We start from the raw sequence: 19622 nt of genomic DNA on the forward strand, positions 1-19622 counted from the left end.
ATTTTTTATAAATCAGAAGCTGAGAAGGGTGTGTTCTCTTTCTAAAAATCTGTTTAAAAAATAAGTTCTTATGTGACATGGAACTTGAAACCAAATGGGAATGAAATAACTATTAAGAAATTTAGATGAGAAATAGGATGTTACCGACAGAGCACTGAGGCTCTAGTCTAGCTGCTTAAAAGAGCACTTATGAACCCACTATTTTGAGTTCATTTTTAAGCTATTTTTGAACATATGATCTTATGCTATCAGATGAGTGCATTTGGTAACTTAAGGTTTAATTTTCAGTTCTCTGTTTCCACAGAAGCACATAAATGTGCTTAAATGTTGGATTCCTTTGGTAAGAAAATATTTTCTTTGAATGAGAAGGTTTAATTAAGGTATTTCTAGCAACTTATTCCATTATTTGTGACGCTGTTGCTAGTTTTCATCTTTTTAAATTGTCTCTTGAAGCTTAATATTCTAATGCAATTCTATGATAGCCTGCTGTTGGCTTTTTTTAGCTAGAGTTGCTGTGAAAAGATGTGACTGTGTGTCCCCAAGTTTCTGTACTGTCCTGAATGATACTGATCTCATAACTCCCTGTAAAATGATTGTTGCGTTCTTCATTAAGTAAAACAGGCTTTATTTAATCAGTAGGGTTAGGACCTTATGTGAGTAAATAGCAGGAGGTGAAAAGCTAATGGTGCTGCTCATAATGCATGTCATAATTCCTTTGAAAAAGGCACAGAAATCTCTACTGTTTGTTATTAAGCGACAAATTAAGGCACATTTGGAAAAAAATATATGTTCAACGAGGGGCTGGCTCTACTTTCCTGAACTCTCATGTTAGTCTCCAAATTAGTCCTTTCTTGCAATTGTTTCTGAGCATTTTCATGATCTGTGACCCTAGATTATTTCCTGTGTTGTTTCTCTTCTTCATATTTCTATTCCCTATCCCTGCTAGGTGTTTACAAGGATTCCTTTTAGATCATGTTATTCTTCAAAAGTAGTGAGGAACACTGCCCTCTGTCATTACAAGATTAGCTTGAGCATCATGGAACAATGAACAGGGATGAACAACCTGAGGACACTTTCTCCTGCTGTTGGCCTTGTTGACGTTTCTCCCATCACACGTTTCAGGAACCTCTGAGCTATTTATGGGAGCTAGAACTCTGGTGTTTGGGCAATAAGTAGCAATTTAAATGTATGGTGGCAACAATGTCCCTTTGAGATTATCAGCATGCTGCAGGACTTAATGTCTGAAACAAGATGTACAAATGTTCTGAGTAGAGCCGTCTTGTGATATTCCATCAGGATATGCTGTTCTGTGTTTATTGGGCTACATACAATCTGACTCAGGTAGGACTCAGGAACTTCATACAAAGCGAAGACCTCTCAGCTCTAGTATCACATTTATTCTGAAAAAAAATATAACACATGTTTTTTTCAAGGCACAGAATGTAGTATGTACAAGAACGAAAGTGGCAGAATCTTGTCAGTACTGCTTTTGTCTCTGCAGTAAGAGAATAGCTCCTTATTTCAGAACCTTACCTCAAGATGAAAATGATGACTACTTCATCCAGCTCATCGAAAACAATTTTCTTGTGAATGAAGGGAATCCATTTAAGGCAGGACAAATAATCGAGTAGCATGTTGAACAAAAGACACAAATCTTGGTCAGCTGATATTTTTAATAATTTATTGCTGTGAGATAGCCAGAATTATATGTATTATGTAAATATTAAAAATCGAGACAGGCTTATCCAGGAGTGACATTGCAAATACAACAGAAATCATTGCAAATATCAATGTTATTGCAAATGGAAAATCATCAGTTATCTGTTTATATGGTGATCACTGTGACAACACTGGCATACTGTTGTTCAGCTTTGCCTGCAAGCAAGCCAAGCAGAGCTTTACACTATTGTTAATTTACTGCTGGCAGAGTTTATTTAGCATTTCTTTCCAAATTCTGCTAGGAAATGCTTTTCTCTTTTATGGCTGTCTTAAGTCACTGAGTTCACAGAATCTAATGTGCTTGTGGAGGTAGCTGTTGTCTTTACAACGTAATGTACCAGGCACAAAGTGAGAATCCACAAAACTAGGCTGAACTAGTTCTTTTGTCTTCTGCCTATCTCTTCAGATGACAGAGGCTGGAAAGGACCTGGCCCTACTTAAGAAAATTAATATCTGTGAAGCTTACCTAAATTTTACATAAGCTAATTGCCAAACTGAATTGGTCTGTGATTCTATATTATGTCTTATGTTCTACAATATGCCAGTAATTCTAGGACAGTATAATATTTTCAGACATTTTTAGGGGGACAACTTACAGTGAGGATTTCTCAGAAAAGCATAAAGATCTGAGAAGAACACTGGTGTAGCACTTAATGCTAAATGATTTATGTGGCCTTTTAATTAGGTGCAATGAAGTTATAGTTAATTCACATACTGTATCTTATCTATTAAAAGTGTTTACTGTTGTTTAGTCTTTAGTTTTTACTTTCCTTATAATTCAGGCTTTAATGTAACCTGTTACCTTTTTTTGAAGATATGGAAATACTTTTCTTTCCATTAACGTTTTGTAAAGTCTTAATTCATAGAAATGGCTTGGGTTGGAATGGACCCCATCCTTTCCATCATCAAGTTCCAACCTCTCTGCCACATGTAGGGCCACCAATCTTCAGATCTGGTACTAGAACAGGTTGGCCAAGGCCCCATCCAACCTGGTCTTCAACACCTCGTGGGACCTTCCACAGCCTCTCTGGGCAGCCTGTTAAATACTAAACTCTTCTTTTCTCTGTGAGTTTGGGTTACTGATATACTAGAAAAGAAAGTCAAATCGAGGAGAAGAGTGAACACTGTGCAAGTCATTGGACTAATCCTTTAGCTTGCCACATCAATTAAAATGCTAAATATTCATAGACCCTGATTACTCTGAGTGATCTTCAAAGTAAGCGTGTACACTTAAAAATCAACTACCCTACAGGTACTTTTTATCACTTAAGCTACCTCCCTAGTTATGTTAAATTTTTGCTAAAAGTAGTGCAAGTATATCACAGATCCACAAGGCTCTTACAAGCAATTAATAGTGTTAAATGACTTGAGTATAAATAAGAACCTTTTCTAAGGCTCTTCACTAAATCCTTCCACTGATAGTTGAGTTCTGCTGTCTATTATATTAATGTAGAAACTGGCCCTGGGAATATTGGGTACCTATGAATAATTTTGAATAGATGTATTAGAAAAAAATTAGAGATGAGTTATGTTCAGAGAGGGGGCTAAATCCATTCGAGAAGTTGTTTGTTGCCAATTAATTACCTGCTGCTAATTAGAATAATAAATTTGAGCATAGTTGTAAGTCTTGGCAACAACTTTCACTGTAGGCTTATCTGGAAGCCTCACTAAATGTTATCATTAGAATCTGTGATAAATCTGTCATAATAGGTGAAAATGAATAAAAAGACTAAGAAGCCTCAAAAAACCCATAATTCTACGCAGCAGAAGTCTTTACACTTTATAAATGTGATGGCCCCTGGGAATATTCATGTGAATTGATTAGCTCAGTCTTTCACATGCTGTTATAAAACACAAAACTTCTGTACTTATTGAAATTCAGTATAAAAGATGGAGGCATAATTCTTTTTTATGATAACACTTGCAATTTAAAAAGGTATGTATTTCTGCCAGTAAAACTGTAGTAGAGAGGTCCAAGCTGGAAGCTGTAAATATGATCTAGTTGTTATTTCTTCACTTTTGTACTTCTGTATTCATATCGCACCAACGTGAGAGAGGGAGGATTGCTATCTAAAGGGTTGCTTGATCTGTCCTAAGGATCACCTGATTCATTAGCCTACTACTTATTAAAAAAAGAAGAAAAGTGCTGGTATCTCTGAAAACAATGTACATATTAGAAATGTAAGATGATAATGTTTTTCCATGAGTCCTTCTCCATGATGAAATTGGCCATCAAAGCGTTACGTAGTGTGGAAATGCCCATATGGAACAAGGTCTTAGCATCTGTTGAAGAAACATACTCCCAACATGCTGTTGCTGTAAGTTTGTTTCAGCCAGATGATTATGTCAGAATACAGTCTTTAAGCAGACATTTGGCAGTGCACTAGAATTCAGTGTATTTGAATTGCTAGTGACTGAAATTCAACTGAATGATCTTGAAAACTTCAGCTGTTTTACAACCTCAATTAAAATAGGATGACATTAAAGAAATGCTTTCTTTTGAATTTTTATTTTGTACTGACTTCTATTTTTACCTGAAATGCTGCTTTTTTGGTGTGCAGTCTTCATAAATTGCTGTCTTGTCAGTATGCCAAGGCATACTAAATTAAACTAGTGGAGAGTTAACTTTATACATGAAGGTCTCTGCCAGTTAACTACCTAATGGTTCTTAATGAAACAGATCTGGGCAAAATCGCACCATTAAGATCCCTTATTCTTGAACCAATAATGCTCAGTGTATTTGTTAAGTGCCTGAAAAATAGTTATAACAGCAGGATAACACTTCCAGATGATGTGAAATTGATCAGCTTAATTCAAAATAACTGCAACCACGCAATCACTGAAGTACCTGTCAGTACTGAGTCTTACATCATAGGGCAACTAACTCTAAACTATGTTATCGCTCATTTTGAATTTTCATTTTGAAATAAAAATAGTTAGGCTTTCTGGAAGATAAACATAAAATAGTTCTCTTCAAAGCACGTAAGTAAACAAAAGTAATTTGGGGAATTCTTGGAAAATGGAGATGTACAGAAAATATAATCCAAATACAAAATTACCTGATGCACTTGAATTTTGGCTATTGTGTGCTGTTGCTGCATCTCGTCTTGGAAGGCCATAGGGTAACTTTTTAAGAAAAGTGGGGAAGCGTAATCAAATGATCAGAGGTGAGAGATCACTTTTGCATGCTGACAGATTGGATAAACACAGTTTTGATGTCTTAAAAATGAGCTAAATCAAAGGAAATCAGTCACAGTGAATAAGCTAGTGAATTGTACAAAGGCGGCTACTGTGGAGCTCTCTCTTCAAAATCTCTTGCTGTACAAGAACTGCAGAGCTTGTGTTAATATCTCAAGGTAGCAAGTTTAAAATAAGCAATAAGAAATAGTTGTTCATACAAACCATAATCAAAGTGTAAGCTATTGTCGCTAGATGTTGTAAAGGCCAAAAGTTTAACTGAGTTCAAAAAGGGATTAATGGCTACTTTTGTTTCATGAATTGTGAAAACATCCTGCACAGATGTGTATTTTGGCTTAGGAAGTTCATAAGCCACTAATTGCCAGAAGATGGGAAGGAGGGGTTGCTCGGCTCCTACAATGCCTCTCAGAATTGTTTCTTATGCATCTGCTAATGGCCGTGTTGGGAGCAGGATAATGGGCTAGACAAGTTTTTAGTCTGTCCCATTATGGATGTTTTTATTTTGTAGGTGTGGTAATTTATTTTTTTTTTCAGTAATGGGTGACAAGATGGAAATTTTCAACTTGTTTTGAGACATCATTAAATACTGTCTGGAATATGATTTTTAAAAGTTAATTAGGAATGATTCTACTTGGCTTTCCTTATTTTAATATGCAAAAGATAATCTGCAAATTCATGCCTTGAATGTTCAGAAGATTTTGTCTAAATACCTGGAGAAGTGAATGAAAGTGAACAGTTCATTTTTCACTTGACTGATCATGAGATTAGTTTAAAGCATGATGTAGCAGAAAAGTTGACATAGTGAACAAAGGGAATTTTCAGTAGTCCTTTGGTCTGAGAGAAGGCAAATGGTATTTTTGCCAGTGGAGTTAAAGGACGTTAAATTTCAGATGACAAAAATTTCTACATTACACAACTGTACTTTGGTCAATTACTTTTAGTAGGAACTGAGACAAATGAGAATTTCTTTAAAGTATTTTGTGTACGATTTCATAATCTTTTTTTTCTTTTGGAGTGAAGGTTTCTATTTGAGAATAGAGAAAATGAGTTATTTCTTGTTTTATCCAACTAACCTTATATTTGAGTTTTTCTCCATGTGAATGTATAATATAAGAGTTTATTTGTACTTACTAAACAGAGATTTAATCAATTATCATAGTGCACTTTGGAAATGAAAAATACATTACTCTGTCAAATGAGTTTATCTTTTACTGCACGCAAACTGTGCATGTCATTATAAATCATGATCTCAAACTTTTGGAGTTGTTATTTTTGTCTATTAGGAAACCTTGCTTCACATCCAAAAAAGCAATAAGGAGACTACACATAGTGAGAAGAAAGTGAGTCACAATCAATCATAAAATACAATTACATAGTCCTCAATGCTGAGTAAAATAAAGACCTTAAATAGCAGCAGCTTGTGAAGTTTAAAATTAAAAGAAGTTTCACTGTATTTGGTGAAAGGGAAAATGGATCAATGAAACTGATCCCTTGTATTTGTCTGCTGTTGATTTATGTAAAACTATACTTGAGGTGAGCCTCCTGAATACGTTTATAATCAAAATTTAGTAATTTGTGCAGCATTACCTCAGGGGTCTGGAAGGGAATTCAACTGGTGCTGAGCTCAAGAATTGAAAGGTCCTTCCCCATCATTGTCTAATGAGTTTGCTCTAACAGGCAGGCTTTCGTGTAACAGCTCAGGACGTTGGACTGGATGGTCTTAGAGGTCTTTTCCAACCTTCTGATTCTATGTGTTAACAGCTGTGCCTCTGTCAGAGGGTGCAGGGGCTCAAAAGGCAGGCTCATTGCCCTTGTGCCCTTACTGGTCAAGGAGTTTCTTACAGCCTCACTTGTTTACAGTTTGATTGCTGTAGTGCAAAAATGTGCTCTGGAAGTCAGATGTGCAAATTTTACAGACAACAGTGAGAAACATGAGAGAAGGCAAAGTTCTCATCAGAAAGAAGAATCCAACTGAGGTTTATGGGGATTATGATGTGGGAGAAATTGATACTGCTGATAATACCGTTAGTTGTCTTGGTTTGGCTGTCCCAGAGTGGATGTAAGAGCTTTGGAGAGATATTGCAAGGTAAAACTTGTCCTGTGCAGACGCTGGCAGATGAAGTGTATAAAAAATTTTTGAAGTATAGTTCTATAAACAGCAAGCAAATACATAACTTTGTTAATTCATCGTATCAAATGTTACATTTGGGAAGGACTGCAGGACTGTTTTCTCCCAAAACTGCAGCCTAAAATTCTGTTTAGTCATCCCCAGTCTCTACTGATTTTTCTCTGATTTTTGTAGTATGCTTTTTGTAGCAGCTTTGTAGAGTGAAAGTAATCAGAAACCCAAAACTTGTTTACTGGAATAGAAAGGAAAGCATGGTTCTCATTGACTACTACAAGCAAATTGTTTGCTCAGTCCGTTACTTTTTGGCAATGAATTGCAACTTGGTAGTTAGATATAACAGTGTTTTATTACTGATGGTTATCCCAAGATCTCTTTGTCTCATCTTGTTCTTCCTTCTTTCCCTGCCTCTTAGCATGCATTTAATTCAGGTGGACTCTGTCCAGCGGTGGATGGAAGATTTGAAGTTGATGACAGACTGTGAATGCATGTGTATTCTCCAGTCCAAACCGATCAGCACTGAGAAAGATGAACAAAGTGAACTCATCCTTTCCTCACAGTATAGCACAAGTGATAATTTACAGCTGCTATTAAAAAGAGCTTGGATAATAAGCACAGAGTTGACCAGGATTGCTCAGAAGTTGGAAAAGAATAGATGGCAAAGAGTCCACAGCATGACAGTAAGAGTCAATTGCCATGTACGTTCCATGGTAAATGAATACAATGCATTTACCAGGAGTTTGTCGGAAGAAATGAATCAGGTAGGAATGCTTCATTTGATGTCTTTTCTCTTTTGTTTTTGGTAATAAGTGCAAATTTATATAATCTCATTTTATTTTTTTCTTTATATAATTTCCTTTTAGTTGTAAAAAACATTTTGGACTCAACATAGATCCTACTTTATCATAGGCCTGATTGTCAAAGCCGGTCATGTTGACAAATAAAAAATTTTGTTTTTGGTGATCACTGCACTGAAATATTTAAATGCCCCATCTGTGAGTTTATTTGCATTTAAGATCTAGATGCTATGTTTTTATTAACCTTATTTTTATCTCTACTTGTTTTATTTAGAAGATTAGAGAGAAAAAAAAACCACAAAGAAATAGTGCTTATATGACATAATAGTTCTGGAGGTTTTCTACCTGATTAACATGAGCAAACATGTATTTTAAAAAGCAAACACACATGGATACTAAAAATCACTTTTTCTTTCTATCTGTCCAGATGGAAAACCTTTTAATAGACAAGTGTTCAGAATTTACAGCATTTACAGAAAGGTAATTTTAAATTTTTGGGTTGAAATATTTGTTTTGCTGTTTTATTATGTTGTAGAGTTTGTGATGAGAAGTGCAAATCCACTACCATTCTCAAATGTTTGAACTAGGCCCCTGCAGCTCTGAAAGGCTTTCTGAATGTTAGCCCCAGTGGATGAAGTGAATTGCTTTTATCTAAACTGCATCTTAATGAAAGATGGGATCTGCTGTTGCACAAAGAGCCTGGCATAGATATGGAAGATGATTTTTCATAGCTTTTAGGTGTCAAGGGAGAAAGTCTGATTCTAATGGTATAGGTGACAAAACTTCTACAGAGTTTTCTGGAGCCAAGATTTCAGCTTCTGTGGAAAACTTTCATATTGTTTCTTTATAGACTGTCATAGTTGGCATTCCTCTGAGTATCCATATATTAAAAAACTAAGCCCAAATAAATATGTACTCTTTTAATTTCATATGTAGGTTTAATTAGCTCCATGCACTCTAGAATGCTGAGAATATAAAATAAGAAATTCTATATAATCCTTTTCATGATATTTACCCTACCTTATGTACATTATCCTGTTTCCTCCATTGCAGTTCAATTGGTCTTTCTCTACTTCAAATGCCATATCAGTCATTCTCAGGAGATCATGAGGGAAAAAGACGACATGTAATGATCAGGAAGGAATATCCCTTGAGCACTACTGGTGTTTGCCTAATTTGCACTACTTAAACTTTCCTTTTTTATTCTACTATGGGACACATTGATTTAATAAGATCCTGTAGTGATCCTCTTTCTCTTTTTCTGTTTGACAAAAAGTTGTTAAATGAAAGACAGGTAGTTCTGAAAAGGGAACCTAACATGTAGGTGGAAACACTGATCAACAAAACCATATCTTCCATTGCAGCATCTTGATGAGGTGGAATAATTTTTGACAAATTAAAATAATGCATTTCTGTGCAGCAGTATGAGTTATTTCATTTGAATAATTCATCTGTAGAATGTTTTACACCTTTATCTTGTTTCACCAGTCACACCAAGTATCACTGGTTACGAGATGGTTACATCAACTCTGTAAAACTGCTCTGTATAATCATTCTTCACAGAGGGCTTTATTTTTCTTTTGAGTATGTTGCTTAAATGATCTTTATTCATTTGGACACATTCAGATTGTTCCCTTGTTCCTGCTTTTATTAAACTATGACAAAGAAAATAAATGAAAATTATTGAGAACACTTTTTAGTATGCCCCTCTGTGTTTCACAAGCAGAGCTGCAGCTGAAATGCAGGCATCCTCGAGTGTCTGTAACTATAAGCATAAGGGGAAAATAGAGTTCTGCTGATATAAACACAACATCTGCAGCAAATAGGCCTGTAGTGTATGAAGTAGATTGTGATCCCCAAAGTATTCATTAATGTCTACTGTTGTCCTTTGGTGTTATGCTTACTATGCTTACTATGTTCAGACAAAGCTTTGATACTCTGGTGTAGAGCTCACCTGTGGCAATCATGTTGATAAACAACTGGAGTCTATTGCATCTTGTTTTCCTTCATTGCTGCTTCCCTGTCTCTTTTGTTTTAGGTGCATACAAGTAGAGGATGAACAGATTCTGAAGTCTATGAAATCTTCTATTAATGAAACACTCACTACTGTTGCTCAGTATTTTGGCCAGTTGATAGAGCTGGTTTTAACACATGAGGCGCAGGTTAGTCTACAGTATAAAAATAAAAGTAATAATAATAAACATCTTCACCAATGTTAAGTCTTGAAGGAGAATGTTAATTAAGAGAAGGATGATAATTATATCTCTTTTCAGCAAATTGGTGATCAGTAATTCAAATATCTTGCAAAGAGATCTAAATGTGTTTTTTCACCTGATTTGTTTCCTAAGCAAAATGATCTTGTAGATTACAGTGTTAATTACTGTTCCTGATACTTATCTTTTCAGTACAAGGAGGTCAATCTCTGGATAATATCATCTTAGCAAGACCTTTGTACATATTTTTCTCCCTGTACAGGCACTGCTTTTCTTTAGAAGCCTCAAAGTTTCTCCTGCTCTCAACAGTTCCTATTGAAAGCTAAAACTTCTAGAAGATATACATATAATATATACATTATTGCAGCACACATTTTAACTAGAGCTTAATCTTAGACTCTGGGAAGCCATGATTAAAATAGCAACGTTTGTACAGGCTGTGTGTGACTATCAGTATTCTTTTTGGACCAAAACAGCAAATAACACTTTGTGTGGGGTTATCATAACCATCACTGGTTTTAGAAAACTTCCCTCCTCCATAGTGTGAGGACTGATGAGAGCAAAACTTCTGCGTGCGTGCATGCGTATGTGTGTGCACAGAGCATTCTAGAAATACTGCTGTAGCACTACAGGCATGACATGTAATTTCCAGTGGTGATTAAAAGTTGATAAAACACAGAGTAATCTGAGATTATAGATGCATTATACTTTGTCCATTAAACCATCCTTGAGGTAATAACTTGAAAGCCTAAGCAATCTATCTTATGCTAGTATCTTTCTTGAGATCTCATTAACTATCCCTTTGCACCCTTTAATCTTGCTCAAAAAACCCCAACAAATGTAATTATGCTCAATTAATTTGTCTATATTTCAGAAGTGATGTTATATTGAATTTTTTATCCCATCAGGAGAATGAGAGGCTTGATGAAGAAGTAATTGTTAAACAGTATTTACTACTGTGCTAAAACAAAATACTGAATGGTATTGGTTAAATTCTTTTGTACCTTGACGCTTTAAATTAGCAAAAGTTGAATCATCTTCTGTAGTTGCTAGAAAGTGTCCAAAATATATTTTCAGAATTATAGTCAAGGTAACAACCTACTTACTAACACACTTTGGTTAGAATTTACAAGAATAACATGAAAGGTGGTGTATGAACTTTAGTGCATAAATAACTTCATATTGCAAATTCAGTGAGTAGGCAGTCATTCTTTTGATGCTTATTCTCTTGAATTTGAAGAGAAGTCCTATATTGCTGATAGTTCTGCCTCTGGACACTTTGATATTTGCTGACACATTAAATCCTAGTCCCTGTATATTTTAAGAAAGCAGGATTAATTACTCTGCAATATCCCATAAGCATTTGCATTGCTGATCTCTTGGAGGAGAGGCTGCTAATAAAAAACATGAAAATAATATTTCTCAGAATCATCCAGCAAGGTTGTGCACCCAGTTCTGCCTTACAACCACATTGTGGGTAGTTTGCTCTGGAGCAGAGGATCTGAAGGAGAGGCCATGATGGTTGGTTACTAAAGAGCTTTCTTTTCAAATCAGCGTATCAGGAATTATTGATGAAAAGGATTAATATTAAAGTGTGAACTGATTATTTAAGGGAGACACTAAGAGTGGGAGAAAGCAACCTTTTAAAGGGAAGATAACTGAATTTTGCGTCAGTAACAGTGTAAAATACAATAAGGGATATTCTTTCAAAGCTGTATTAAATACATAAACACTTGCCTTTGTCCTTCTAATAAATACAATTAGTTCTTTCCCTTGTGATTGTATGAACTTTCAAAGAATAACATTAAGCTTTGTATTTTCTAACAGTTATGTTTACCTGTGCAACCGCAATGGCACACATGAAGATGCAAGATAATTACTTACAAACATAAAAATATTTAACCTATTTCATGTATTTGAGAAACAAATACATGAAATATATTTCTCCTATTAATTCCAGTTATTAGTCAGTATCACCTTTCAGTTTTATGCCTAAACTGACAATAATGATGATCCTAGAGATAGAAAGTTATATTAGAAAGGGTATAGCAATATTACATATGAATAATGCAGAATATTAACACAACCCTGGGATACAGTTTCTGCATGGAGACAGTTTCCTTCTTAAGTTTATAGTTCAATTCTAGGTCAAATACGATAATAGTTTACTAAATAATTTGAGCTCTTTTTTTAACATGTTTTCAAACACATTCCTCTTTTTCTATTCATGCTTATTTTTACATGTTGCTATTCTTAGTTATGTCTATTCAGATGTGACATTGAATGTGTTATAATACTACTGTTTTGACTCTTGCCCTTGTTTTATTTTTGCTTGGGCTGGGTGAGAAGGAAAATTATCACACAGAGTAAATGGGCTTGACTTCCCACTTTATTTCATCTTAAATACAATAGTCACATTTATCACTGGAAGTAACTGGTTTTTATTTACCTTATGTCACACAGAACCTGCTGAGACAAATAGAATCGTCGGATAGCGTGTACATCACTGAGTCAGCAATTAACAGCTTATTCAGCCTCACCCAGGAAGGTACTCATCTGTGCCGTATCATAGCTAAGGTAAGTGGATAAATACATGGATTAATTCAAAGTAAAATTAGCAATCTGAGTAGGTTATTTTACTATTCACCCTAGTGGTGTTGAGTTTTGAAAAAATAGAGTAGTACAATGTAAAATCCTACATTTCAGGAGACGTAATGTAGGTTGAAGAAGACCAGAAACTTATTCTAAGGAACTTTTTCCTTTTGTTGCTTTCAAAATAAATTTAAGGTGTGAAAGAGAAAAGGTAGCAGACAAGAAGACTCATGTCAGTTGATGTTTCTTCATGATGTAGCTATTCCACAGCATTCAGTTGGATATTCTCTTGTTTCAATGTGTGTCCATTTTTTAAATTTCCTCCTGCCTATAGCTAGTGTTACTGCTATATATTTTGTCTTGATAACGTCCTCTCAACTGGAAGGCTGCTGTTATTTTGTTCTGCCTATGTTCCTCCTATCCTCTCCCCAAATTCCTGCTTTATAATGAGCTCTTACAACTCAAATAGCATAATTTAGTTAATTACCCCAAATGAAGTGAAACGGAAGGAAATTCTCAATAGTTTCAATTGTCCAATTAATGTTGACGATTCTTTACATTGCAGGCAAGCAATTCAGACAAAAGTTGTATGGGGAAGCAGAGGAATGGAAACCTGTAGATGTGTTTTCTGTCTTGCTGATACAGCTTTCTTAAGCCTTTCAGATGTAATTACTACACTTTGCTACACTTGAGGTCAAATCTTGCTCTGGACTGAAATTTTCAGATGTCAATTTGAGTTCAAATAAAACGTGCATCCCAAAATTAATTTAATCTGTTGAAACTAAACTTAAAAACATAAATATTAGAGGAATACATACTGAAAAGGTAGTACCCAAGGAGAAGTAACTTCTTAAAAGCAGCCCAATGCTTTTACGTGGAAAACCTTTCTATTAACATTTCAGCACTTTATCTCGATTATGGATTTGTAAATACCAAAATACATGACTTATAGTGCTAAGGACAGGGCAGAAAGAAAGCCAACTGCCCTGACTTCTAGCTCAGCTTTATGTTTAAGCTCTAAACAGCATCACTAGTAAAAGAGTATCTGTCATAGGTAGTTTTTTGGTATTTCTCTCCAAAGGTTGTTCTTCATTAAAGTTCAAGACCTCTACAGGCAACTGCAGTAGAATAAGCTCCAGCTGGCTTCTGGGTATTGATTCTTCTGCAGTTGTCTGTATCATCAGGTATACTGCTGCTCCTTTCAGCATCTTGGGCATCTTTTTAGTGTCTCACCAGACGGTACTTTCTAAGTATCAGCCATGTAAGTAGAGAAACTTTGCAATTGATTATGTATATAACTACTGAGTACACAGAGAAACAGAAAAACTCTTTAGCTATTTGTACAGAGGATGACAGAGATATTATCAAAGATGTAATTTTAGAAATACTTTGCATCCATTATTTACCTTTTGCAGAAGAATATCATCGCAGTGTAGGATACTTCATGCAGTGTGTTCTCATTTACTGATGAACTGATGAATTTGCTGATAACATTGGATTTAAACCCATTGCTCTGCTGAGATTCACAATTCCATCAATCCCTGCAAAGTCTATACCTTTGATACTTGGATCTTGAAAAAGTGAGAAAGGCATTTTGTGAGATCAAGCATAGAATAATCTCATCTTCAGTGTACGTAGAGGGAAATATCTTTTCCCAAATTTCTCAAGCTTCTGTTTGTAGAGTGAACATGCCAACCTCTTGTCCTGCTCAGAGATGAAGTTAAATAGCACTATCTAATTAGTTTTATTTCTATCTATATCTATAGATGTTTGCATCGTAAAAGGTACCACTGAGGGCTCTGAATGAAGCATACTCAAATGTGTAGTGATTCTGGCAACAGCATGAGTGGTTTAATTTTTTCTGAATTGGTATTTGAGCTCCACTCAGTGGTATCCAAAACAATTTTAAAATGTTTAATATTGAGGAAGTGCAGGACTAACAAATTGAGGAAAATTGTCTTGTACTTTTTGTCATTGTGAGAATTCCACAGACAGTTCCATTTAGCAGAAGTGAAGTCTGACCTTCAATAAAATCACTAAATTAATTTATTACTAATATTACATGGATGTGTCACAGGATGCAATAAATGATTTCCAAGTGAGGAAATGCATTCTCTTATGCAAAGAACCCTATGTGGTGTTTGGTTGCCAAACTACAGTGGTGATTGTATCACTCGTCATGCACCCCTGTTTCCTCTATGCACTGAAATGTAATTGTTCAGACTCATCTTCATCTTCTGTGTTGCATCAGTTACCTGCATCACTGAGCATGGGGGCAGAGGAAACGTGATGGACTAGAATTTTGTATTCGATCACTTGAATAGGTTGCTATGACAGGGAAAGTGCAAGGTGATTAAAAAAAAATAATAATACAATAATCTGGCACTGCACCAGCTCATTACAAGAGCAAGAATGGATTCAGTTTTTGCAAAGATCTCAAAACTTCTCATGGACACAGAAGTTCCTTTGAGAGTGCTCTTATTGTTGAAAAAAACTAAACAGAAGTAGAATAATTCAGAGAAATATGTGAAATGCATTTAGTGTTTTTTGTGTTAAGCTATCAATTATAGCTCTATGATACATCAAAATTTTGAGTATAAAATCAAAAATGACATAAAGTTTGGAAAGCTGCCTGAAATTGATCTATTGTTTTCATTTTGGTAAGGTTTTCAATCACCACACTCTCTTCCTTATTTTCCCCTGCTAATACTGTTATCAAAATCAAAAAGTCTTTGAAAGGCAAAAATCCTCTTCTACAAAGCCACCTACAATTTTATTCCATTTGGAAATTGTTTTGAGTGTTGAGGTTAAAGTTAAAATGAGTTCAATACTTTTTTTTCCTTTTAGAAATGTAACTGTAATGTTCTGAGAAGGTCATGTCATGTTGCTGTTTCACCAATGGCTGCTCAATGCTCTCCACATGAAGTGATGACTTAAGACAGCTAACATAAATGAGTAGCAGTAAGCACAGGATAAGAAATGGAGAAACCTTAAAATTAAATAACAGTGATCATAACAATCCTTGAATTTTGAGCTAACAGAGAAATAAACGCTGTGCTGTGGATTTTGAACTAGTTGCCATGTTTATCTACTGTCAATGCTGAAGGTGCAAGAAAGGAAACTACACCAGTGGGCTTAAAAGCAAAAAGAGAAAGTGAGGACAGGAAGAGTCAGGTGCAGAATCTGTTGCAAAAGCTTGTTTTAGTCAGATTTTTGTCAGTGGATTGTTTTCTTACCTTTGGATCTGAATGTTGCTAAAATCCTCTTTATCTGTCATATCTCATGACATGTACTTAGGCATAAAATAGCATGACTTAATTATATCATTGTCTGTGACTGCATCCATTCCAGGAGCGTATTCACAATCTTTTTCATAATATAGTCTATTAGATTTTGATCTTCAAATCTTTCTTATTAAAACCCACAAATTAGTATCTTTGTTGTTAAACCTTTACCATCATGTTCCAAGATCACAAGGAGTTTTTAAAAAATGAAAATTAAATGCTTTGAGTGAATTTGAACACCTGTCAAAAACTCTAGCATTGCTAAAGTAGACTGTCTCTAAATTGATTCAAGTTTGTGACAATCAGAAGAATCCATAGCAATCCGTTCCAGAATTAAAATAAATACATAGTGCAACATCAAGTAACACAGAAAATGTTTTAAAAGAAATCCATTTCACTGATGAATTAGAATGTAATACTAACTATTCTAGATTGAATGCTATAATAATAATAATCTCCTAAAACGAGAGAGGCAGAACACAAGACAACGAAAGCAAATATACCATACCTGCTTATCATACCTTTCTCTGGAGAAACTGAGCCTGAATGAATCTGTAGAGATGTGCAGCAGCTCACTTGCACTCACAAAAGCTTCTAGTACATCATGGCCTTATCTTCTTTGTACGTCAGTTCCATGTCTAGCAAGTATTTACTGCAGAGATTTCTTCAGAGATCATCTTTCAAGCTAATTATAAGTGTTGTCTTCCATCACAAGGAAAGGACTTGATGGAATTTGCTGCTCTTCAAATTATTTGAGGCCGAACCTGCAAAACACTGCTCATTAGGGGTACATGCCTTCTATCCCTGCTCTTCACTGGACTCCTTGTGCAGTGTGGCTTTTTATCCTCATTACATCCTTCATCGTATACTTGTGATTGTATTTCAGGTGATTTTTTTATCTAGTGTTAGCCTTTCATCTCAGGGAATTCTCTAGGAAATTGAATTCCTGCTAATCCAGTATAGGAGAAAAGCAGATCATCAAGCAGTAAAGCAGGTTGCCCTATCACTGAACAGAGTATGTGAAGCCTGTCCCAAATGAAACTTGAATTACAGCAAGAGCAATGCTTCTTGTGGTGTTCTTTTGGTTCCAGTTATTGACCAAAAGTCTACAGAGGATAAATAGAAAGACGAAAGCGTGGTTAGATATATCAGGAGCTTTAGCAAAGGTGTACAGCTGGCTGATTTCCAAAGCAAGAGAAATTTTATGCTGCTAGGATTCTTTGAATGGTAAATAAGTATAAAGTACAAGAATAAATGTGAGCAAATTATACTTAGCCCTGTGAGATGGAGTAGCTTTGTTATCATGTCATCATCAGAGAGACAGATTCAGAAAAAGGTGAACTACTTCTGGAGAATGCTGAGATACCAGAAAAGCTTTGGGTGCCTGAGTGCTTTTGACAAGCCATAGAATCAGGCTCACTATTTTCTACTGACTCTATATTTCACTTACAGCTTTCTAGATTCATTACTTATGGTCAACATTTTATAACTTGGTAATAGTATATGGTGCACATAATAAACAATTTGGATCTTCTCCCAACAAACATAGTGATAAATCACTTTCTGTCCCTCAGAGACAAGAGCAAGGCACCCATTTGTCAGAGAGAAAGCTTGAAGCCAACGTGCAGTTGTCATTATTGTCATTCACAAAGTTCTGCTTATTATAATCAAATTAGAGAACCAGATTTCTCTGATCCCACAGAACTGTGAGTACTTTCATACTGACAATAGGACCGAAAAAGTCCCAGTTACCTCAGATCTGGGAACAGCACTGTACTCACTCATTTCTATGCTTATTAATAGATACTTCAATTACTTACAAGGGGGAAATACCAATATCCTTTTATGGATGGAAGAATCACTGTAAGAACTTTTCTTGTTAGTGTTCTGCCTTTTATTTTAAAGGCTGTGAAATGTCTTTGTGCAGTAAGCTGAATATAGCCACCGTAGATATAAAATAACTCAAAGATATACGTGCACTTCTTACAATTCCACAAATAAATTTTACTCTTAAGAAACCTTATTAAGCCTTCTCTTTTCACAGATTTCATTGAAAAGGCACAAATATCTTTAAAAAAGATAGTATAAAAAATTTGAATCCTGAAATTATATTGAGATGTTCATTTTTGTCTAATTCTAATTTAATTTTAAGACAATATCTATTTTTTGCCAGGCTGAATGGACACATTATCTTACTCTATTATTCTCTGCTAAATTCCAGCAGAACTAGCACAAAAATGTGGAAGAATTCTGAATTGTACTTTGGACGTTTTTTGTTAGAATAACCTGTTGAGTTTTCAAATACTATAACTGGCTGAAGAGAAAAAGATAAGTAAATCTGAAAGATATTTTTTTATAGAGGCTACTTAAGTAGACTTAGTCTGAACAATCCATATTAAACTTGCTCCATGATTCCAATTAATTTTCACTCAACCTATAGTATCAATACTTTAGACCATGGCTTTTCGTTTGTGAATAATGTTTAAAATTCTTTCTTCATTGTGTGGCTACTTTTACCTGGAAAAAAATAAATAAAATAAAAGCTTCTGTAGTTTGCTTGGCAAGCATAACATTTAGAAACAACACAATCCAACAAAAACCTGAACTGCATATATTGTTTGTATCTGTATCTTTCCATTTATTATGTAACTTTTGCTAATATTTATGTTTATGCACTATGTTGGAAATGATGAAGGGCAGCTACTATAGGGATTTATATATACTCAACTATTTTTTGTTATGTGCCATATCTGAAGAAAAATGCATAGGAATGCAAATTGTACGTGCTAGAGGAGGAATATATGGATTGTATCATTGTAGAACTTGTCACCTTTGACATTTTCAATAGCTCTTCAACCTGTGACCTTCTCTTTCATATTTTATTAATGTAAAATTATGGTATGGATATCAGAAACATAGAGGAATGTGAAATATTTGCTAACAAATCTGTTTTTAATTAATAGCATGTAGTTGAACTATCAATTAAATATCACTCCAGCCGCAGCCTATTGATAATTCTTTGTCATTTTCATGTGGATGTCAAGTTTAATTTAATTTGTTCTTTTTGGTAAAAGTCGATTGCTTAAGCACACCTCCTACTGAGGCTATATTACTTTTTCATCACTTTCTGTATAAGCATTAATCAACTTGAGTTCTCTGTGCAAGTTTAACAGCTTTGTTGTTGTTTTGATGATAGCTAATTTGGATATATTAATTAAGGACTCTGCCTTTCCCTCTGTCCCAATCTCAATCATGTTGTAGAGATATGTTTAGGGCTATTTTTCCAATTTCTACTTTTCATCTGCAGGAAGGAGGTGTCGTTGCTCTCTTTAAGATCTGTCGCCAGGATTATTTCAGGTGCCTTTATCCCCAGACACTGAGAACATTGGCATCCATTTGTTGTGTAGAGGAAGGGATGCACCAGCTGGAAAAGGTAGGCATTTCAGTGCTTTTTATTGACTGCATCATAAAAAGAGAAATCCCATGTTTGCTCTTTTCTAGAAACCGATAACTTTATGGCATTTGATACTGTGTTCTGTTGAATGCTTCCTTTTTCAGTGCTGAACACATCTTCAATCTTTACAAAATTAGTCGTAACAAAAAACATCCTATTAGTTATTTACATAAGTAAGCTTCCTAAGTGGGGATAATTTTTGTAAAGCAGCCAAATACGTTAGTGACTACGTCAAAAAAA

The 19622-nt window shown here is 35.0% G+C and overlaps 1 protein-coding gene across 1 annotated transcript in view; it reads left to right on the forward strand.

The window, feature by feature from the left end:
• Positions 1 to 7458: 7458 nt before the first annotated feature.
• Positions 7459 to 19622, forward strand: part of LOC104910998 (protein inscuteable homolog) — a 35373-nt gene continuing 23209 nt past the window's right edge. The window contains exons 1-5 of the mRNA XM_031553360.1: positions 7459 to 7803; positions 8267 to 8319; positions 9878 to 10001; positions 12516 to 12629; positions 19236 to 19361. Of these exons, the coding sequence (XP_031409220.1) occupies positions 7459 to 7803; positions 8267 to 8319; positions 9878 to 10001; positions 12516 to 12629; positions 19236 to 19361 (762 nt within the window). The remainder of the gene's footprint in view (positions 7804 to 8266; positions 8320 to 9877; positions 10002 to 12515; positions 12630 to 19235; positions 19362 to 19622) is intronic.

Source organism: Meleagris gallopavo, chromosome 5 (genome assembly GCF_000146605.3).
Source record: "Meleagris gallopavo isolate NT-WF06-2002-E0010 breed Aviagen turkey brand Nicholas breeding stock chromosome 5, Turkey_5.1, whole genome shotgun sequence".
Taxonomy (NCBI): Eukaryota; Metazoa; Chordata; class Aves; order Galliformes; family Phasianidae; genus Meleagris; species Meleagris gallopavo.